Genomic DNA, 24518 nt, shown 5'->3' with positions numbered 1-24518 from the left:
CACTGTGTTGAAGGAATGCAGGCTACAATACCAATGAGTTGGGGTTAGAGCTAGGGTGAGGGTTAGAGTTAGAGTTAACCTTATCCTTTATATGACTCATACCTGGTGAGAGACGAGTAGACTGTTAGGGTTAGGTTGGTTAGGTTTAGGGTGGTTAGGGTTAGGGTTGAGGTTAGGGTTAGAGTTGAGGTTAGGGTTAGGGGGGTTAGGGTGGTTAGGGTCTAGATTAGGTACTCTGAGGTGTATGGCCGCAGTAAATAGCCAGCAACATTTGCAATGACATCGCTCTAGATTCAAACTCACCTGATATGCATTCTGGAAGTGTTTCAGAGTAGAGTGGTACCAGCAATGCATTGAAATCTTTGAAAAACTGTTCTGAACAGTCCAGTTCAAACAAATATAATAGACATGTGTAAAATTACATGTAATTCCACCAATATGTACATTTTAAAGCTCAAAATTACTTTTTCAAAATTATATATACTTCCTGTCGCGCAATTAATGGTTATTTCAGCAAAAATAAGAGAAAATATTGTGATCCCGTCACTTTCCATTCATGTTTTAATTAGCGCTTTTATTTTGAAGCCGCGAAAACGGCGATAAATGAAACCGGAAATCTTAATGGAGGTATCTAGATCTTATTAGAGCTCAAAGACCACAGATGTAAAAAACCATGATATTGTTGCAGTTTTCAATAAAAGTACTTCCCCACACAAACATTTCCTCAAAATCCCCTCCACCATATTTATAGACCAACTTCACATTTCAATATCTTTGTAAACATTTCCCAAACAGTTATACTACATACATGCGGATTGAGACCACGGTAAAACCGTGCCATTGATACGCCAGGTTGTGATCTTCAATCTTCAACAAAACCTGCGAATAATAGTTCTGCCACCACAAAACCGGTGACTCCTGTTTCAAAATAATAGTCTGCCATCAAAATAAACGTTTTCCCCCCCCCCCTTTCTTTGAGGGGGGGCTATTTTCCATTGGGAGGACCTGTCCCCCCCAGCTCCTACACCCATGGACATAGGTTGAATCTTGTGTTGAGTAAGGGGCAGAAAGCAAGACAGCATGATCCCCCCCAGAACCCCCATAGCAAGATTTTGTTCCCAATATCTGCCTCCACAAATGCTCCAAGCAGGAAATGCCACTGTTAATAGCATAATAATGTATTCTAGAAATAAAGCATGTGGCTTTTGTAACAGTAAACTGTAGCTTACTCCACACTATTGGCACGTTCCTTAAACCTTGAATTTGTAAGTCTAGCCTGTTGCAAAACATATGCTCCTGCAAGCTTGTCGTTCTGGTACGCAGCAGGTGAGATTAAACCATGAGCACAATTGCGCAGGTGCTTCCAATTAAAGCCAGGTTAGACGCAGGCTAATTGATGTTGCAATTGAAGTTATATTTAAAGGTGTGGTTATGAACCGAGGGACTTATGGCAAAACACGTACATTGCAAGTGGCCCTAGGAAACTCATCTGATGCAACTACATCACTGTAGATCATTGTTTAGGAATACCTAGCTTGTTTTGGTAACACTTTGTATTACTGTTGTCTCTATAGAGGATGTACAAGATGTTTACACTAGTGCTGAGCAGTATAGGAAAAATGTGTTTTTTGTTCGGTTGTTAAACAACTATTGACTGATGTCAGTTTAATTATTTTATTTTATTTAATTAAACACACGAGATACACACACACACACACACACACACACACACACACACACACAGAACGCAAATGAGAGGGAGAGAGAGTAACAGCAACACAAGTGTAACTTCGAGAGGAGTCATAATCTCTACAATGTATCTCATAGATTGATAGTTTGTATTCAGCAGTATGCCTCCTGCTTCGAAAATTGAATAGTTATTTTGTCACTCATCAGACAGCATAGGCAGCTCCTGTGGCTACTGGCTAACTAATGCATTAGGATAAATCTCACTGTGTAGCAGTGGCACAGAGATCGATGGTTGTCTGACTGACTGGCTGCTACCACAGAGGATCTCTACTGCTACTGCCTGAGCAGAGATGAGATAAAACTTATAATACAGGGTACACAACTTAAAACTATCTAAACTAAAAATACACTTACTACTACTACTTACAACTACTTGTAAACCCTTGATAAACCTCAATGTAAATGTTATCCGTTGTGGTTGGATATTGTTTACATATCCTGACCAGTACATCTCTAACCAACTCTATAACTAGGCTAAACTAGCTGCTGGCATTAACTGTCTGAAACAAACAGCTCATTAATGAACACATATACAATTATTAAACATATAAAATGCGTGTTTATTGGCAAACAGCATAGAGCTGTAATTGGATTATTGGATCAGATTTTTTTTCAAATGATCATTCCTGTATCTTGTGTAAGCAGCATTGGCCCACGAGAGGAATAGTCCTCCAAAACCTACTCATGACTCCCTGGTCACTTCCCACATCTCACTCTGTCGTGTCTCACATATAAACCCAGTATTCTGTTTCTAACTTGAGTCAGTTTAAGCCCATAAATGATGGGGTTGAAAATTGGAGGAACAACTAGAGATTCTATGGCCAGGAAGTTCTTAAGGCTTTGTGGTAAATCTCTTGAACTGTATCGAGCGTGCATTACATCAAAAAGTACGGTGACAAATGCGTTAAATAATGACAGTACATGTGGCACGCAAGTTTGCATGAACTTTGCCCTGTCCTCAATGGACCGTAAACATGCTCTGATCAGATACATATAGGAACAAACAATGAACATGACATGTCCAGAATAATAGAATACAACAATGTATCCAACAACATTATCAATTGTGGTTGAAGAGCAAGAGAGTTTAACAATACTCCAATTTGCACAGTACAGTTTCTGTATGTGTGAGCCACATAACCTTAGTCTAGAAGTTAGTAATGAAGCCATAGTCAGACAGCAAACTGGACTGATCCAGGAGAATGAGACTAACTGAGCGACCCTCTGGTTAGTCATAAGAGAGTGATACTCCAGTGGTTTACATATTGCAACATACCTGTCATATGCCATCACTGTTAAAATGGAGCACTCATAGATGGCAGAGGAGTATATTACAAAGGACTGACACAGGCAGCCTGCATAAGAGATCACATGAGGATGAGACAGTAGATCCAGCAGGAATTTGGGGTAGAAGCCTGTTGGCCCATAAAGTCCATTGATGCACATATTGCACAGGAGGATGTACATGGGCTCATGGAGGTTTTTGTCCACGATGATGGTCACAATGAGAGCAACATTAACTAGAACAATCACACAGTAACATAGTAAAGACAGAGAGAACAGTGTGACTCTGTGGTCCATTGTCTCATTTAACCCAGAGAGTGTAAAGACTGTAATGATGGATACATTGTCCATTGAGGTAATATCTGCAAAAAAATATGAAAAACAGAACAATTATGCACAAAAACATTTTAAACTTTACAGGATGGATTTTCAATAGAAGTTCATAGCACACATTCTCATTTGTAAGATAACTAGTTAAATGCTACATATAGATGGTAAAATCACGCAACACATCAGTAATACAATCCCACAGAGTACAGTAATGATCTAAGAAGTAGATACCATGTGCTTTGTCGTTCCATAGACATGTTGTTAGTGTTAATCCCTATGAACACTGCCTGTTTTATATGCTCTGTTACTGCATGGTCACATGGAAGGGCTGATCTGGGGATTCAGGGCCTGTGAAGTCGATGTCACTGACACACACAAAGCTGACATGGAAATACAATGAGTTCAAAGTCATGAGTTAAAGGGATAGTTCAGGTATTCTTTGGCTGGCTCCAGGGTTCGCATTTAACCATACCAGTGTATGAATGGGATCAAAATCACTGAAAACGGCTGTCAACACGTCTCCACGCAAAATGTAAAACATGATTTTGTTCCGTAGAAAAATATGATATTGTTTTTATTGAAAAGTATCAGGCATTGTGCCTTTGAATAGAATGGACAAGATACTTCAACCGAATGACATTGTCTGCGTTGTTCTGGTCAAGTGAGCAACAAGTAGCACGTTCTTGAGGGCGGATGTAATAAAAAATTAGTTCCAAACCGAGGGCAAAACAGGAAGTATTCTCAATTTGAATAATATAATAATATAATATAATATAATGTAATAGTTGAAATAATAAATTGTTTTCATATCGACATGCATGTATAGCCCACAAAGATATGAGAGCTGTATTTCTTGTGGAGATGTTTTTAAATAGTTATACGTATAGCATACATTTACATTTATGGCATTTAGCAGGCGCCTTTATCCAAAGCGACTTACAACAAATACATTTGTTTCAGTAAGTGAATCATCTATCTATCAGTCATCATAAGATAAAGTAATCAATGCTCAGACCTGGGGCAATTGGCAGTCACAATGCTAGAAGATGCTATTTTTGCTATTTTTTATCAACAGAAGAGAAACTTTTTACAGGGAGGTAGTGGGGATGAAGAGGTCTTTAGGAGGGATCATTAAGATGTCGCCTGAATAGATGGGTCTTCAATCTATGGCGGAAGATTGGTAGTGACTCTGCAGTCATGACAGCAGTGGGAAGCTCGTTCCACCAGCAGGGCGTCAGGACAGTGAAAAGCCGTGAACGAGTTGTGCGGCTGCTGCATCCACGTAGAGGCGGTCATCCGAGGTGAAGAGCGGAGTGATCGGGCAGGGATTTGGGGGCTGACCATTGCTTGCAAGTAGGGAGGGGCTGTTTCCTTTGCCGCCCGGTAGGCAAGCACCAGGGTCTTGAATCTGATGGGAGCTGCTACCGGGAGCCAGTGAAGGGTGCGGAGGAGATACAATTCATTTACACTGGTATGGCTAAATGTTAGCCCAGAGCCAGACAAAGAAAATATGAATATGACCTAAAAAATATCTGGATGTGGCTGCAACACTCCAAATAAGTGGAAAATTAGGTCTAACATTGAAAAACATGAACTATCCCTTTAAACTTACTACTTCATGGAGGTAGCATTTGTTTTCTAGCTTGCTCGATAATACTTGCTTCAGCGAGGAACATTAAGCAAGCTGCAGTCAAACAAGCTAACTGACCAACGCCGCAGTCAACTAGTGAAGGATCATTAAAAAGAGAGAAAGAAAGACTAGACATTTATTCCCCATTAAACATCAGACGGTTATCGACATGAGAAAGCAGACTCTACACACTAGTGGTGACATGACTAACTAACACAAGTTAACATTATGTTATATCTGACTCCAAAAAATATGTTAAGATTAATAATGATTGATAAGGATTTGCTCATCCCTGTGTGACAGACACTCGATCATACCAGATTCTAGATTCCATTAAGAATACCCAATGTGCTATGACCATGCATAAGTTACAAGAAACTGTGAGGAGTTTACACATGGTACGATGCCTGATGTCGATGACTCGATTCTAGTCTCTCTGTTGTTCACTATACACATGAACATTAGACATTAAAGTGAACTCTGTGATAACCTGGCCATGATTATGTTGTGCTGTTTGAACAAAACCTTTATCTCGCGTACAACATCACATTGAGGCACATTGATCCCCACCCTAGGAGGGAGCCGGATGTGAGCTGGTAACTGGAAGGTTACTGGTATCATATCTAAGGCTCTTACCACTGCCATTGTGCCCTTGAGCAAGGCACTTAACCCCTAACTGCTCCAGCGGTGCTGAATATGGCTTTCTCCCTTGGGGGTGTGGTGTGTGCATAAATAACATAAGAAATGTATATGGTTATATAATAATAATAATAATAATAATGGTTACTCTTATATATTAGTGAGATAACAGATAATGTATACCTACTCGTATATTTAACTGTGTTATAAGACAAATTCAAGAAATCTAAATGTTTCCAATCATTTTAAACTGCTTGCAAATTCATGAAACACATGTATTCTAGCAAACCCAAAGTGCAGCAGATGTGATGTAACATTATAGTAATTAATGTAATTAGTCCCACTCCCCTCCTCAATACACTCCACTAACTGGTGGCCAACAGGCCACTTGGGTCAAGGACAGTCAGAGAACACAGGGCTCTCTCCCAAGAATAGCATGTCTGATGATGTCTTCTGAAGGGTTAGGGATAGGCAAGGATAGTCAATATTCTCATCAACCTAAACCTGGGGCAAAAACAACATGAGTGTTTAACAGAAAACAATCCCAATGAACACAGGTGTTAGAAATGTTATTCTATGATAACAGGTTTTAATGCGTTTGATGAAGCGTTTAATGAAGGCAAACAATTATAGATGATGTACATGATTTTAGAGTTACATGATAGCCCATTCCTCTATGTGACAGATGGCCAACAAGGTAAACATGTTTATCTGGCCATTAGGTCATTATTCCACAGTCTTTCTTCATCCCCGGAGAGCAATTTAGCTTACACTAACCTGTGAGTAACACCAACCTACTATGGCGTGAGACCAAACAGACACAAGCAAAAACAAAAGTACCCCTTGGTTGGCAACTCTCCTAAGACCAATTAAGTTGGAAGTCTCCCAGAGGTAGAGAAGCCATTCTATCCTCTCCCAGCTAACATTTGACCTTGGACATCGAAATAGTATCCTTTTTGTGTCCATGCTGGCTGAGCTCTTTTTTGGCCCTAATGTCGACATTCTGAAAGAGTCTTTGAAAAGACCCGAAAGGGCTCTACTTACAAAAACATTGTATTTGAAAAATATCGATGTATTTCAACAGATGCTGTAATTAAATAAATAAATATACCCCCAAAACAGTATAAACATATTTAATGTATTTTATTTGATGGTATTTGTGTACATATTGGTTTCACCATTCAGAAATTACAACAGTTTTTATGCATAGTCCCCCCATTTCAGGGTACCCAAAAGTGATGGGAGAATTGGCTTGACAGGTGTTTATGGTTCGTCAGGTGTGTTCCGTTCATTTGTGCAGTCATAAGAGAGCTCTCAATGTCTGGCATTGATTCTAGGCTTTGCGTTTGCCGTTGGAGTCTGTCATTTTCTGTCAACATGATGACCAAATAGATGTCAATGAAAGTCAGGGAAGCCAACGACTCAAATATCAGAAAGAAAATAAATCAACAACTGACACACAGATAAGGAAAACTCTCCAGGAGGTAGGTGTGAATGTGGGAGAGACAACCATCCGCAGAAGACTTCACCAGCAGAACTACAGAGGCTACACTGCAAGGTACAAACCACTAGTTAGCCACCAAAACAGTGCTAAAAGGTCCCTAAAAGAGCCTGTAGAGATCTAGTGGACAGAGGAGACATAGATTAACATGTGATGGCAAGAGGAAAGTGTGAAGAACAAAAAGAACCGCCCAATAGCCACAGAATACCACCTCATCCTTAAAATATGCTGGAGGGGATGTTATGCTTGGGCATGTATGGCCTCCTCTGGAACTGGCTCACTTGTCTTCATTGATAATGTAACTGCTGACGGCACAGCAGGATGAATTCTGAATTGTACATCAACTCCTTGTCAGCCCAAGTACAAACAAATGCCTCCAAACTCATTGAACGGTGCGTTTTTCAGGGCCAAAAAATGGAAAGGTCTTGACTGGCCAAGTCAATCTTCAGATTTAAATCCAATTGAACATGCATTTCATTTCGTGATGATACTATTTTAGGCAAAAAAACAACTGAAGATGGCTTCAGGACAGGCCTAGCAGAGCATCACCAGAGAAGACACCCTGGGGTCAATGGGTCGCAGACTTCAATCAGTTATTGAATGCAAAGGATTGTTGACCAAATACTAAACATGAGTGCTTCATTTGGACATTGGATGAATCTGTCCGATTACCTTTGGGTAACCTGAAATAGGGGGACAATGCATTGAAAGTGTGTAATTTCCAATATGTACACAAATACCATCAAATAAATGAATCAATAAAGCTGAGAATCTCTACTTTACCTCATCGAAAACTTTTGGAGTGTAGAGCCAAACAAACATGACTGCCCCATTACTTGGCACTGTATATGGCAACACAGCTTTGTTTCCTTCCTGATGACATCGTCATTTCTTGACACCCATGATGTCTTTGATATTTTGTCTACACATATGCGGCTGTTGAATACTGCAATAGTGCCAGTCATGTCATATGACCAATATGTTTGTCTGTTATCCTCTACAGTACACTATCATAATGACTCCCATGTATTTGCAGACAGATTTGGTGGAGACAGTCATGTGCTATCTTACTACTTTCATATTTTTTTTTTTATTTCTCAAAGAAAAGGAATATAGCTGTCCATCTTGGCATGTTGCTATCAGTGTTTTGGGTAGACTCAGCAATATGACATCAAACTACAGGTTGAGTTCCTGCTCACAGACACATATCTGATAACAACCTCAAGCCCCTACCCTCTAGCCACTTGCATAGATCTGAGAGGAATGAATAGGTGTAAGTAATAGCACAGTCATTTCATCTAGCTCTCTGATAGGCCAGGTGAAACAATTCACTAGATACACCAATGCAATCTTAGGCACAAATGCATAGGGGTGGGGGTTTGTGGTTGATTCGAATCAAGTATAAACGGCAGAAATCAAACATGATGTGATAGACATTATTGACTGTGGGGAAATTTGTATATTTTGGTCTGTACAATGGATGTCACCCAATGTCATGTGATGATGTGTGAGAATTGCAGATTCTACCTTTCCTGTTGTACCCTTTTAGAAATCAGAGATGCCTATATGATGTAGAGGGGGATTTCTGCATTTTTGGCTGTCAGGGCGAAGTCCAGCATGGATCAGTCATCAATATTAGACCACGCAATGGGCACAATGTAACATTCTTTGTGGTTTTAAACTGTTTGAAGCACAGCTTCTGCAGCCAAAAATAGAGACATAAACAGTGGGCACATTAAAAGCCATTTTACATTAAAAACCCAGTCATGAATAAGAAAACTAGCTTGAGTTGACTAGCTAGCTACCGTTAGCTCCATCATTGCATAGCCTTAATTGAAATCTAAAATGCAAACTATGACTTTATAGCTATTACTGGCTGTAGAACCAAGAACCCTAGGTTCATTATGTCCATGTTGAAGCTAGTTAACGTCAGCTATCTAGCAGCAGGCCATAGCTTCTTCACTGCCTCAGTCCGTTGATCTAAAAAATACTGCACTACCAATCGCAACTTCACAGTACAGTCAGTTCTGAGTTGTTTTATCATGCTGTCTCTCTATGTACAATACTGTACATCACATTTCAATCCGAAAGCTCCATCCAGTACAAATTTCATTCAAGTAAGCATTTAAATAAATGCTGTTAATTACACATTGCGATAGAGGGGCAAATGCCAATTATTGGTTGTGTGTAAGAGGCATATTTTGATGATGTTATGAACTTCCTATAACGTCCAAAAAGCTTTGTGCCTCTCAGCAACGGAGGTCCGTCTAAGCTAAGATGCACGTTAGTTAACACAAGTGATACAGTAGATGTATGCGCTAGCACAATGCTAATGTATGTAAACAAACCAGGCAATAGCTAACTCAGGAACGGTAAGCTCACTCCTCCCTAAAGCGCTTTGTAGTTTTGTAGTTTTTGGTGTAACATGGGTTTGATACTTTGTTTTAGAAGTTTGATTTCTGTTATTCCAATTTCTGATACTGAAACAAGTTATCAAAAGAAAAAAAAAGAAAAGAAAAAACTAAACATCAAAATCAAAGTATCAAACCCATGTTAAAACTATGTTAAATCTTGATCTGGAATCTACCTCTATTAAACCTCTGTAGTCCATCCTGTATAAAGCAGTAAGAGTTTGGAGTGTAGAGTAGTGACTGAAAGCTATTTTCCCATGATAATTGAAATCTGGTGTGATTAGAGTTCAGGTCAACTGTGTATTGCTTTTTGTTTAAATACCAAACACCATTCCAATTTCAGTCCAGTTAGTCTACAGCTCACTGGAGAACACACTGGGGTGTGTCATCACAGTGTAAGAGGTAATATATTATCACAGTATATAGTTTAGCTGTGGTTTTATGTATTATTATCACAGTGTAGATTAGCTATGGTTATACAAACTATTATCACTGGGTAGATTAGCTGTGGTTATACGGACTGTTATCACAGTGGTTGTATGTATTATTATCACAGTGTAGTTCAGCCGTGGTTATATGGACTGTTAATATATGCCATATCCTCAGGACCACAGAGGACTATTATTACAGTGTAGTTTAGCTGTGGTTATATGGACTATTATTATCACAGTGTAATAACTCAGAGTTTAGCTGTGGCATGTTAGTATGCGTCGATCGTGAAGGCAGAGTATGCCCTAAGCCTAACCCATGCACTGGAAGCTGCACTAATCCATTAACAATTCAGCTGGACAGCACATACCCCCAAGGCAACACAGCAAATGACAACTAACCTGATTACAAGGGTGATTTATGTATAAATGTCTTGTCAGATAGAAAATATGATCTGATAATAACATTGTTAGAATTGTGAAGATATTATCTCATACTTTATATACTAGATATGATCTAATACATGTTCCTATTTAATGCAGATATGCTAAAACAGTTTGTCGTCATACAGTATATCCATCATTAGGGTAAGAGTGTAGTAGGTTTACTGTATCATCAGAACAATGGAGAACTCAACTCAGATCATGTCATTTGTTCTGACTGCATATGGCAACGTTGGAAACTTGAGGTACTTGTATTTCACTATAGTAAGTGTATTATACATCTCAATCATCATTTCAAACACAGTCCTTATTGTGGTCATCTGTGTGGAGAAGAGGCTGCATGAACCCATGTATCTGTTTCTCTGCAGTTTATTTGCAAATGAATTATATGGCAGCACAGCTTTGTTTCCTTGTCTGATGACACAGTTGTTTCGAGACACCCATGATGTCTCTGTTTTCTTTTGTTTCATACAGATATTTGGTCTTTATACATATGCGTCTATTGAATACTGTAATCTGGCAGTCATGTCATATGACCGATATGTTTCTATCTGTTATCCTCTACAGTACAATATCATCATGACTCCCAGTAGGGTTTGTATGATGATTATGTTTGTATGGATTTACTGTTTTGCTAAAAGCATCATCAATCTCTCCTTAAGTATTCGTTTAAGATTTTGTGGGAACATCATAGACAAACTGTATTGTGACAACTACCTGTTAGTCAAATTAGCCTGCTCAGATACCACAGTTAATAACAGATATGGACTCTTTGGTATCGTCCTCTCTGTTGCCGTCCCATTGATCCCTATTTCATTCTCTTACATCAAGATTCTGACAATCTGTCTAAAAGCTTCCAATGAGACAAAACAGAAAGCTATCAGCACATGCTCCCCACACATTGCCTCCCTGATCAACTTCTCCTTTGGCTGTTTCTTTGAGATCCTCCAGAGTAGGTTTGACGTGAGTCATGTCCCAGATGCTCTGCGCATTGTCTTGTCAGTGTACTTTCTGATATGCCAAGCACTCTTCAATCCTATAATGTATGGGCTGAAGATGTCTAAAATCAGAAATGTGTGTGAGAATTTGCTCTTAAGTAAAATATATCAGAAAATGGTTACAAAATAGCTTAAAATTGATTGTAACCATTGAAATGTTAACCGTGAATCCAATACAACAATTGCGGGTAAACAATTAAATACCCATGATTGGTAAATTTGAGTCATACTCTCTGTATTGTTTTTGGTACGCAAGAAATGCCTCTCAGAAGATTATATTGGGTTTGGCGACCAGTGTTGATGTTATATTGAGTAGAAAATGAAAAATAGTTGCTTGTTTGTGTGCGCTTCTAATGTTTAAGCACTGTATGTGGCATGTCAATGTACATATACATACTGTGTAGAGTCCACTCGATATTGGCGTTGAACAGTGACATTTTGAAAATTCAGTAAATTAACCTGACAGAGGCTAAACGTACGGTAAGCAAAATCTGCACATACACAATACCTTTGGCCCCAGTTATTTTGATCAGTCATGAGTCATGATAAAGAATGTTATGTGCAACAAATAAGAATCATATGATTACTCAAACCATGATCACAAGATATTGTGAAGTACAAGCAAAACATTCCAAAATTAATGAGCATGGGATAAAAGTACAAACTGCTTCAAAGGACAAATTTTGCAATAAAACAGTTGCCACTAAACTTGCTATTTTCTTTTCCATTCTGCCCCCATTCATCCTTTGATGTGCTCAGTCTACACCAGAAATGCATTTTGTGAATGCAACAGGAATCTATAAACCTATTTTCTTATGAAGTAGAAAGATGATTATTGGGGACATTAACACTAGCACTTGTGGCAACTACTCTGTACATTCTGTTGATAACATTGAATTTGAGGAAAAGAAAATGTATAACTTCATTAAAGGAGCTGTGCGTAAGTTTTATGGAAATTAATTACAGTGTATATGGACACACTGTAAAAACTATTGTGCTTGCTCTATTCACTCACTCACTCACTCACTGACTCACTGACTCATTCACTTACTCACTCACACACACACACACACACACACACACACACACACACACTCTCTCTCTCTACACTACTACACATACTACACTCACTACCATAACTACTGCTATATACTGTATATATTTATACTATTTAAATTGTACTACTCATTATGTACCTGGAAAAAAACACAATTGATACAGCACATTTCTTAGTTCATACTGTATATCCTATTGTGTATATTTCCCAATACCCTAAATGCCCTACTGACTTACTGCTAACTACTGCTACTTATATTTTAAACATTTGTATTGACTTAGTTCTTGTATGGCCCCTTAACTTAGTGTAATGTTGTTATTCTATTTTTACTTCTATGTTATCATTGCACTGTTGAGTTTACGACGTGTACCCTGTGCAAACAACCAATAAACTTTGACTTAAGTTATCAGAATGCTATATCGCAAAAGGCCAGTATAGACCATGATATCAGATAAAGTGTAGATAAAAACAGAATACACACAAATTGATTAATGACACAGTGACAACATTTGACTCATTCTTTTCAGTTTCAACTTCTAAGGTAAACTTTCAGGTCTTTTTATTAAATTGCAAAGAAACAAATACAATCTTAAAAAATGAATGGTTTATTGAATACATAATAACACCAACAATCCAACACAAATTCCAACAGTACCATCTCTAAAAGAGGTAAATAGTTTTCAGTCATTAAACTTTCAACCATATTAAGACAAGTGTTCTTATGTAAGAAATTATTTAATTAAGAACTGTGGCTTGTAGCCTCATATCCAACTTAACTTTAGTAGATGCAGCAGTTATGATAGTGAGTGGAGTATACGTCATCATTCAAACACACACACTCTTGATCTGAAAGAAATTGTCCCGAAGAAACATTTGACCTATGAACACTTATACATGTATATAACATTAAAACACTTAAGAGATGACTGTTGACATGTCATCAATCAAATAAAATATCTTTGATGTGAGATTTAGTGGTCCCTATTTGAGAGTGGCAGTCATAGAAACTGGATCTTCTCTCAGAACATTTTACATACTGATAGCTGACGACGTGTCGTGACATGTTCATCAAACTATAATGAAAACATCTTACTACTGCAGCTTTAAGAAACCATTTTGAGTGAAGGTAAGAATCTTAGAATGAATCCTCGGATTCGCGGTAGAGTTAGGCCATACACAAGAGGATTCAAAATTGGTGGAATAACTAAGAACTCAATTGATAAAATCATAGCTACCAATGGATTTAGTTCATTAGCGTCATAACGACTTAGAGTAATTTCACAAAATATGGTTAATGAATAGTTAACACATGTAACAATATGAGGTAGACATGTTTGTAATGCTTTGCCTCTGAATTCTGAGGAGTTTTTCTTACAAACAAGTAGAATTCTTACATAAGTATATAAAACAAAACCCAAGGGTAAAAAGATTGTAATTGCAGTCATAAGCAGTCCTGCAATATTATTTAATTTAGTGTCAACACATGAGAGCCTCACCACAGACCAGTTGGTACAGAATACTCTTGCTATTCTATTACCACACAATGGTAGCCTATTGGACAAGAGCATAACAAATCCAACTAAAAAAATGGGATAGATCCAAGCAAAGGCTATTAAGAGACAAACTGCCTTTGAATTCATTATGCTGTGGTAATGTAATGGCTTACATATTGCAACATATCTGTCATGAGCCATAATGGTTAAAATGGTGAGTTCATATGATGCGTAAGAATATATAATGTATATTTGTATGAAACAAGCAGGACGGGATATCAAGTGAGTGTCAGAGAGGAGGTCCATCATGAATCTCGGGAAGAAACCAGCTGAGCCATAGAGTGAATTGAATGACAGACAAGAAATGAAAAAATACATAGGCTCATGCAGTGACCTCTCTAGAAATACAACCAGCAATATGACAACATTGGAAGCTATAATGGCAAGATACAGAACTAGAAACAAGATGAATAAAATGTATCTGGAGAATCCCTGATCCTCAAACATGGTGAGGTAGAAATAGAATGTAGAAGTTCCATTTTCCATGTGAGCCAGGAGTGGTGCAGGGCTGGGAAATCAGAAAACACTGGTCAATATTGGCTTCTCTACTGTCTAAAGGAGAGGAATGCAGTGTTGTGACAGAGGCCTGCTCCTGTAGCAGCTGATTGCTTAAATTATCTATGTTGTGTCCTTAATGTCACTTTAGATTCCACAAATGTTCACTATAACTGGCCTCTGTAAAGGTTTTGCAAGTTGAGATAAGATTTATATTGCTTGTTTAAACAAACTAAGTTACAGAGCAATACAATAGCAACACCATAATTAGCCACTGTAATTTTAAAGAATATTATAATGTAATCCATAATAAATAATATAAATGCCCTCCACAACAAAATGTATTATGTAAATGCTGTTCATATTACCTGCTTGTGTTGTTGTCATTCACACTGTAATGAAGTGAATGTATTTTCACCCTGCTCATCCTCTTTTATCCTGCTCATCCTCTCCTTTGTGACTTCGTGAGGAGGACCCACAGGAGAATTGTATGGCTACTGGAACCTACATGCTCCATGGTATAAAAAACTCTTCTCACTGCTGACTGATTTTATTTATAACACCATACAGCATAAAGTAACATACTTCTGGAAACATATGTTTCATGTTCATAAACAAGCATGAGCAGACTCTGGGCAATGACGTGTGCAGACTGACATGTGCAGACTCTGGGCAAAAACCAACACAAGTGTCTTTGAAAAGGAATGGATAGTGCCAAACAACACAAATACAACACAACCTTTTAAACTTGTTCTGTCATGTTAGAAATTATTTTTTATAAAAACAGTTTATTATTGCTATAATAAAAATACATTACTGCAGTGTGCTAAATTTACTAATGTGAAGGCCTGTTGATAAATGAGAGATGAATCAAGCATTAGTCCCATAGTACGTTGGATTAATACATGGAGAGGTTAAGCCAGGTCATCAAGAAAGATGTTGCAACACACGCTTACACAAAGAGCTATAGTGGAAAAGTACCTGGCTAGGGAGGACAGGCTAGGGAGGACATACCAGAGTAGGTATCTTATCTCTTACAGGGTGCTAACTCCGCAGATGGGATGAATGGTGTAACCAGCCCGTGACCAAGTCTAAACCGTGGTTCCTCCCCAACCAAATAGCCAATCACAATCATTTTGTATATTGTAAATGCTTTGTTTGACTGTTTGAATGCATCCATTTTTGGAGGGTTGGTTACAGATTAACAGCTTGCTGACTGATTTTCTTCTCCAAAAGTGGTCCTTGTACAAGTTTGGAATTCTGACATATAAATAAATAGCTAAAAGTAAGAAGTAGTTTGTCTTCTCCTTCAAATAAAGAACACGTTTTCACAGTCATCAGTCCTGTGATTTGTAATACCTATGTTATTAATGCTGAAAATTATATTTCCCAAATTTCTGGTTTAATGAAAAATAATTTGATAATACGTTGTGCATATACTGGAGTGACTACTGACAAATGTCAACAGCGTTATTGCTCTGACAACTAGCTTAGCATAATTATGCCGTCCAAACTCAAACACTCAGTGATACTTGCCGTATACGAAAGCTCATACTGCCTACTATTTACTAAAAGTATCTACTTCCATACGAACCATACTACCTGTTATTCAGAGCCTGAATTCTCAGGATGACAGAATTTTGCTTAACAAAGCACTAAATGAGGAGCATTTTTGATATCTTGTTCAGAATCCAGTTGAAAGCTCCCATTGTGGTAGTCGGTTTTTGATACCATACTCAATACCTTGACATACTTTAATGCATCTGACAACTTTGTGCTAGATATAATTAATGATATCTTAGAAGGTGTGGCACAGTATGAGATCAAACTGCTATTTCAGTACGAGTGGTAATCTTATTTCCAGCAAAGATATTCACCAGAATTTAACTATGGCTATTTCGACAAAAAGAACCATCCAACGAGGATAAACCTGCAACATTCAGGTAATGGTATTGGACTCAATGGGGACCATAAATATACTGAAAAATGTGTCCACTCACTGCAATGTAAGTCACTTTGGATAAAAGCATCAGCTAAATGGCATACATCAATGCCAGTCAAACATTGTACTTGATCAGGAACATCCCCCTCATATTTGGAGGATCACCAAAACATCACCACATGATTCATGCCCTGGCATTTAATGCCTTGACCGGCCGACTTCGGATGTGATCATTTATTTTTTTATGATTATTATTATTATTATTTTTTTTTAATAAATATTCTTAAATATCTGTGCTCATCATATAGCCTATGGTCAATAGACATAGGTTGTATGTGGGACGTGATTCCTGTTTCATTCGTTGATATACAACATGTTTCAAGATTAGGCTGTTAAATATGATTTACAGTATACTAACCCTTTTATAACAAGAAGTCCTTGGAAATTCACAAGCAACATAACAAGACAAGCTATATTATGAAAGTGTCAAGGAAGGTGAAGTGTGTCCGTCCCTCTTCATGAAAGTTCTCGATGATACACAAAGAAGTTATGCAGCAGTTTGTGAGACAGAGAGATTACTGTAAATGTATCAATAGATGTTTTCAATCTTGTCATATGGCCAGTGTGAAAACGCCTTATGTGATTTACCTCATGTTCATGACTCATCCCTCAGTAACTAACATTACAGCATTCCGGAAAACTAGCTTGATGGGTTGTAGGGTGGTTTCATGTGTTCCACAGTTCAGGAGCAGTTTGCAGTTTTATGATGCACAACGAGTTATTGCTGGTCTACAGGCTGGGAAATAACCCTATAGTCTTTAAATGGGCAATCTGGGATTGGTACATACATTTTTGGACTTTTAAATTAATTATATATAGCCATTTATTCTTGAAGAGTATGAGCTTCGTTCATCAGAAGACAACATATAATCGTGTTTTACTGTTTGTAAACAATGTAATTGTAAATACACATTTTATAGCTTCAAAGCATGGTCTCATAAATGGTGAATTTGAGAGTTGCTGTATTTCTTCAGCCCCTTCCTTCAGCTGTTTACCAACACATGGCACACATCATTAATTGGAATGACCTTTGAATTGCAGTTACTATTGTAGATTAAGATGATATAGATGTGCATTCTATGTGTCGTTGAGATGCTAGCTTTGTATACAATGGACAAAACAGCCCACACGACCACAGCTATGGCGAAACAATACCTGGGGGGTATTTCAGAAATATAGCATCAAAAATTCAGTTCTTGTAAGAAGTCTAGCTTCAGCTAACCTCAAATTCAGGATAATTCAATTTCAGAGAGGCAACAAGCTCTATTTCTGTCTCTAACATTGTCTTTTTAATTTTTTTCTCTTTATTTTTTTTATGTTATGGATGGCTGTGGGGGGACATGCAGCGTTCAGCCTGTAGAGAAAGCTACAGGACCGTGGCCAGGGTTACGGAAGCGAGGCTTCGTTGTGCACCTGTTGCGAATGAAGCCTCGTTAACGAAATGGTTTAAGATGTGTGTGCCTCTGCTTGTGGGGGAAGCTGGAAAGCTGCGACTGGAAAGTCGACGAGGGATTCTTGAGTGCAAAAGATAACGAGGAAAAGTGTTAATAAACGGGCTTTGCCCTTACCACAACTACTGAGTCCGCCTCTGTGTCGAAGGATCCTGTTACAATGGCCTCAACAGATAAGCATAGCATAGTGACGCACCAGTAGTCAAAATCACCTGAGTGGGGCTGGGTCAAATGGTACATTGACAGCCACTCTGTACTTGCAGAGAAAACACCATGTCCAAGACAAGTCAGATGAATGGAATGTTGGCAGATATGCAGTGACTCAGTGCTTTCATTACTTGCTTGTTCAGTTCAATTATTCGAGAATTCTAGATAATGTAACCACTTCGATCCACTGAACGAGAGGAATTCTTCGTTTGTTTATACATGTTTCTTATTCATCAGCATCATGCAAGAACATTTCCTGGCTTCCCCTCTCTAGCCACACGAAAACCAACACATTACTAGTTATGTGACTATAGAATAAATGACAGGAGACCCATTATTCAAAAAGTTGTCTTTTGTAATTTTGATTACTCGAAAGGCTGTGATCGCTGTGACACTTGCTCCCAGCCCTAGCAGACAGAATTAAATCATCTCATAATGATCCTGAGCTATTATTAGCCATTTTCCATCAATTAACTAAAACATTATTAGACAAACAGTACATAATGTATACAAGACATCAGTATATGTTATCATACATGCCTACAGTGCCTTCGGAAAGTATTCAGACCCCTTCACTTTTTCCACATTTTGTTGTGTTATAGACCCATTTTAAAATAGATTAAATTAAAATAAGTTGCCATCAATCCACACACAATACTCCAGAATGACAAAGCGAAAACACGTTTCTAGGAGTTTCAGTACATTTATTAAAATTGAAGTACAAAAAAACCTCATGTACATAAGTATTCAGACCCTTTGCTATGACACTCTTAAAATGAGCTAAAATGCAAAAATGTCATCACTCAATATGTTGAATTGAGTCCATCTTAATGCAAGGACAATAATTCATGTAATTCTGGAATTTATGGAAGTATTTTGTCCATCCACTGAGGGTCTCAATTAATCTTTTCTTGCATCCTCTCTTCTTAAAATGCATTGGAGAAGACGGTCGGAGGGGAGGCACCTTTACCGTCTCCTCCAACACAATTGGCCACTTTATTAGGTACACCTTGCTAGTACCGGGTTGGACCCCCTTTTGCCTTCAGAACTGCCTTAATTCTTTGTGGCATAGATTCAACAAGGTGCTGGAAACATTCCTCAGAGATTTTGGTCCATATTGACATGATAGCATCACGCAGTTGCTGCAGATTTGTCGGCTGCACATCCATGATGTGAATCTCCCGTTCCACCACATCCCAAAGGTGCTCTATTGGATTGAGATCTGGTGACTGTGGAGGCCATTGGAGTACAGTGAACTCGTTGTCATGATCAAGAAACCAGTTTGAGATGATGTGAGCTTTGTGACATGGCGCGTTATCCTGCTGGAAGTAGCCATCAGAAGATACTGTGGTCATAAAGGGATGGACATGGTCAGCAACAATACTCAGGTAGGCTGTGGCGTTTAAACAATGCTCAATTGGTACTCAAGGGCCCAAAGTGCCAAGAAAATATCCCCCACACCATTACACCACCACCACCAGCCTGAACCGTTGATACAAGGCGGGATGGATCCATGCTTTCATGTTGTTTACGCCAAATTCTGACCCTATCATCTGAATGTCGCAGCAGAAATCGAGACTTATCAGACCAGGCCACATTTTTTCCAATCTTCCATTGTCCAATTTTGGTGAGCCCGTGCGAATTGTAGCCTCAGTTTCCTGTTCTTAGCTGACAGGAGTGGCACCCGGTGTGGTCTTCTGCTGCTGTAGCCCATCTGCTTCAAGGTTCGACGTGTTGTGCATACAGAGATGATCTTCTGTATACCTTGGTTGTAACGAGTGGTTATTTGAGTTACTGTTGCCTTTCTATCATCTCGAACCAGTCTGGCCATTCTCCTCTGACATCAACAAGGCATTTTCGCCCAGAGAACTGCCGCTCACTGGATATTTTCTCTTTTTCTGACCATTCTCTGTAAACCCTAGAGATGGTTGTGCGTGAAAATCCCAGTAGATCAGCAGTTTCTGAAATACTCAGACCAGCCCGTCTGGCACCAACAACCATGCCATGTTCAAAGTCACTTAAATCACTTTTCTTCCCCATTCTGATGCTCGGTTTGAACTTCAGCAGGTCGTCTTGACCATGTCTACATGCCTAAATGCATTGAGTTGCTGCCATGTGACTGGCTGATTAGATATTTGCGTTAACGAGCAGTTGAACAGGTGTGTCTAATAAAGTGGCCAGTGAGTGCATATACAATGCCCTGCGTAAGTAATGGGACAGTTAAGCATTTTTTTCTTCTTTCGGCTCTACACTCCAAAAGTTTGGATTTGAAATCAAACAATTACGATGAGGTTAAAGTAGAGATTCTCAGCTTTTAATTGATGGTATTTGTGTACATATTGGTTTCACAATTCTGAACACAAGTTTTTATGCATCGTCCAGCTATTTCAGGGTACCCAAAAGTAGACAATCCTTTGCAAACAATAACTGCCTGAAGTCTGCGACCCATTGACCCCACCAGAGCTGGGTATATTCTCTAGTGATGCTCTGCCGGGCCTGTACGGCAGCCACCTTCACTTGTTCTTTTCGAGGCCTTTTTGACTAAAATCTTATCATCAGGAAATGAAATGCATGTTAAATTGGATTTAAATCTGCAGATTGACTCGGCCAGTCAAGAACTTTCCGCTATTTGGCCCTGAAAAACTCCCTAGTTGCTATGGCAGTATGTTTTGGGTAATTGTCTTACTGTACGATGAAGCACCATCTAATGAATTTGGAGGCATGTGCTTGCACTCCAGCAGACAAGATGTTTTTGTACACTTCAGAATACATTTTGCTGCTGCCGTCAGCAGTTACATCATCAATTAAGACAAGGTAGCCAGTTCTTGTGGCTACTATACATGCCCAAACCATAGCACCCCCACCAATATATTTCACAGATGAGGTGGTATGCTGTAAATCTTGGACAGATGCTTTTCCCCCCCAAAACTTTCCTCTCGCAACCACTCTGGTACATGATAATATTCATCATATCTGTCCACAAGACCATTTTCCAGACCTCTGCAGGCTTTTTAGATGCTTTTTAGCAAACTGTAACCTGACCATCGTTTTTGAGGATAATTAGTGGTTTGCACCTTGCAGTGAAGCCTCTATAGTTCGGCTGATGACCTATTCTGTGGATGGAAGTCTCTGACACATTCACGCCTACTGTACCTCCTGGAGAGTGTTCCTAATCTGTGGTTGTTTTAAGTTTTTTCTTAGTTATGGTGAGCATTCTTCAGTAATCCACTGTAGAAGTCTTCCTTGACCTACCAGCCCATTTGCGATTGCTGAGCTCACCAGTGCTGTCTTTCTTTTTTAATGTTATAAACTGTTGATTTTGGTAAGTCTACGGTTTTGGCTATGTTTATGATTGATTTTTCTGATATTGCAGCCTCATAATGGCTTCCTTGAGTTTCATCTCTTTGGTCCTCAGGTTGACAGCAGACTCCAAAGGCAATGCAAACCCTAGAATGAATGCTAGACATTGCTAGCTCTCTTATGCCTGCACAAATTATGTAAAGGAACATAGCTGATTAACCAGAAACACCTGTCAAGCCAATTTTCTAATACTTTTGGTGTCCTGAAATGGGGGGCTATGTTTTCAATCTGAAAACATTGCATCAAAGCTGATAATCAATGACAATAATTGTTTCTGACTGCATCTGTTTTTGACTGACATCTACTTTTGAAAAAAAAGTACAAAATGCTTCAAACCACTTCAATACCACATCATAGACCTCCTGCTCCTCGGCAGTCAGTTGATAACTGTTGAAGACATCATTGGCTTCCGCTCCCACAACCTTCCGTTTGTCGTTTGGTGCCTCTCCTCCGATTGCCGTGAACCGCTGTTTGAATCGCTTCCATTGCTCTTCAACATTTCCTGTCAATTTCAGCTCTGTGGGAGGTTTTAGCTGTTCCATTTGATCACAGCTAGCTAGCAACTGGTATGACCTAGCCAGCTAGCCATGTGCACACTGCGGAGTATGCTCCACTTGCCTCGTTACTTTTTAGTCTAGCTCCTAGCCAACTCGCTCGCTAAAAGTCTAAAATTCCACGACGATCGAATTCAGTCACTCCTGAAACCATATTGTATCTGCTTTGAACAAGAGAATCTCAGGTAAAGTAGTCAGGTACTCCATTGAACAACTGGAGCCGTACATATTCATATCAGTCCATCCCGGAATGCCCCTTTTATATATGAACTATAATATAACCAGTGGTAACGTGAGCTGTCAACAACTCATGAATTTAAGGCAATATGCCACAGTTAGCTGGTTATGTTCTCAGCTCACTCTGTGCAGTGTAGCTAGATCGTTATACAATAAGCTAATAAAGGAACGATATCACACAATGCTTCCCAAACATACCGAGCCTGAACTTGATGGATGCTACTGCAGCAAGCAATAATGCAGGATAATAACATGTGGTGTACTGTAATTTGATATCGGGTAATTCATGTAAAATGCAGGCCTAATAGGTACAGTGTGGATAGATGCATTAAGTAAGTGTGAACCCAGGTCGAGTGTGCTTACCGCCAGAAGCAGAATTTGGCAAGCTTGATGCCCGTCAAAAAGGACAACCACCTCATGAACCATTGGAGTCAGTGAAAGAAGGATTTTAATACAAACTCTTGGCGGGGTCATTTCTTTTTTTTCTATACATGACAGTCTCCGACTCTGTCTGTCAATAGGACTTGCATAAAGGAGGATGCTATCTGGCTAAGAACACCCTGGCTCTGGTTAGAACACTGGCTGGCTTCATCTGCCTTCATCAAAACAGCCTGAACTAGCCATGAATGAAAATGATTTGGTCTTACCTACCAGATCTACTCCATGCTTCCGGATTGAAAATATTGCTTGCATGCATGCATGCATACATACATACATACATACATACATACATACATACATACATACATACATACATACATACATACATTTTATCTTCTGAAGGCAAGCTGCCTAGGAGACGAGCTGTCAACATCTAAGCTATGATGAAATCCCAGACATACTTACTGTATTTCTAATCATCTTTTAAATGTTACCATTGTAGTAGGTGAACTGAGAAATCCAGTCCTCAAACCTTTTCAAAGTGGGAGATGGCTGGACAACATTAGCTGACTATACAGATGCAAGCTGACTAATGTAGCTAGCGAAATTGCTTTTCAAAAACAAAATCATAGCTTATCAAAGACTCTCCCACTGTCCTAAATTGAAGAACATGCTACAGGCAATATGTTATTTCAGGTAATTTATTTGCTATGTTATTTACTTCTACATCATCTCAGTCACTCTACAAAATTGGTATATAACCAAGTGGCCAAAAATAATCCCTTATAATGTATCTCATATCCATAATTGTGTTTGCAACAATGAATTCAAGTGATACAGCCAAGAAAGTGTCTGGAAATGTGTTTATTTGGTTTTTACTACAAAGCATTATTGTTTGTGCAAATCCAGCACATGCAATGCAGTTTCCGCACCATCTCTTGTGTGAAGAATAGTGGTAGCTGCATCAAGTTATGGGTATGTTTGTCACTGGCAGGGACTGGGGAGTTTGTCAGGATCAAGAGAAAATTATGAAACTTGCTGAATTGGTAGTGTCATCCTAATCTACTCAGTGTGTAATTGATTCCTATGCAAATCAGAGACCCTATAAAAACAAAGATATTAATTCCAAAAATAGATTAACTATTATCCTTGCCTTAAGATAGACTCAATTCAACTTATTGAGTGACTTGATGATATTTTTGCATTTTAGCTCATTTTAAGAGTGTCATAGCAAAGGGTCTGTATATTTATGTTATTTAAATTTCTAAAAACCTGTTTTCACTTTGTCATTCTGGGGTATTGTGTGTGGATTGATGGCATTTATTTTTTATTTTTTATTAAATTTAATCCATTTTAAATTGAGTCTATAACACAACAAAATGTGGAAAAAGTTAAGGGGTCTGAATACTTTGCGAAGGCACTGTACATCGGTTGTATGTTTTAGAATGTGTTGAGCAAAACGCCTATAAAATGTTATGTTTAAAATGTGTGTGTGTGTGTTTTATGTCCATGCCTATTTCTAAGCATCAGTGGTCGCAACAAGAGATTTCACGTTGTTAGTTCTATGTTTGTGATCCATTGACAGTTTTCTAAGTGAAGCAGGAGGATGTGACGGCCTCCGGGCCTGTTTGCCTGACCTGTGTTCTGTGCCTTCAAGACATATATGGCCCTAACGAGCTGATGACCTGCAGAGGCCTTAAGAGGACCATGGCCTGTGGCTCTCTCTTCAGTTTTTTCCTCCGGGCAGGGCGCCCTTTTTATTTGGTTGTTTCCTTTTTTTGCTTTCTACTCTACAACAACCTCACAG

General features: G+C 38.8%; 3 protein-coding genes across 3 annotated transcripts; 1 reads left to right on the top strand and 2 right to left on the bottom strand.

The window, feature by feature from the left end:
* Nucleotides 1-2445: 2445 nt before the first annotated feature.
* LOC310814230 (olfactory receptor 5M5-like) lies at nt 2446-3384 on the bottom strand (the record flags this gene model as incomplete). Its single annotated transcript, XM_083683529.1, has 1 exon — nt 2446-3384. One exon carries the CDS (start codon nt 3382-3384, stop codon nt 2446-2448), a length of 939 nt encoding a protein of 312 aa, XP_083539655.1.
* A 7212-nt stretch (nt 3385-10596) lies between these two features.
* On the top strand, nt 10597-11544 carry LOC310814229 (olfactory receptor 11A1-like; the record flags this gene model as incomplete). Its single annotated transcript, XM_083683528.1, has 1 exon — nt 10597-11544. One exon carries the CDS (start codon nt 10597-10599, stop codon nt 11542-11544), a length of 948 nt encoding a protein of 315 aa, XP_083539654.1.
* Nucleotides 11545-13293: 1749 nt separating this feature from the next.
* LOC310814228 (olfactory receptor 10J4-like) lies at nt 13294-14471 on the bottom strand (the record flags this gene model as incomplete). The annotated part of the gene is made up of 1 exon (XM_083683527.1): nt 13294-14471. The coding sequence occupies one exon, from the start codon at nt 14469-14471 to the stop codon at nt 13575-13577; it is 897 nt and encodes a 298-aa protein (XP_083539653.1). The 3' UTR covers nt 13294-13574.
* Nucleotides 14472-24518: the final 10047 nt, after the last annotated feature.

This window comes from Argentina silus, assembly GCF_951799395.1.
Source record: "Argentina silus genome assembly, chromosome: 13".
NCBI lineage: Eukaryota > Metazoa > Chordata > Actinopteri > Argentiniformes > Argentinidae > Argentina > Argentina silus.
The sequence above is the reverse complement of the archived record's forward strand: the minus strand, read 5'-3'. Positions and strand labels throughout refer to the sequence as shown.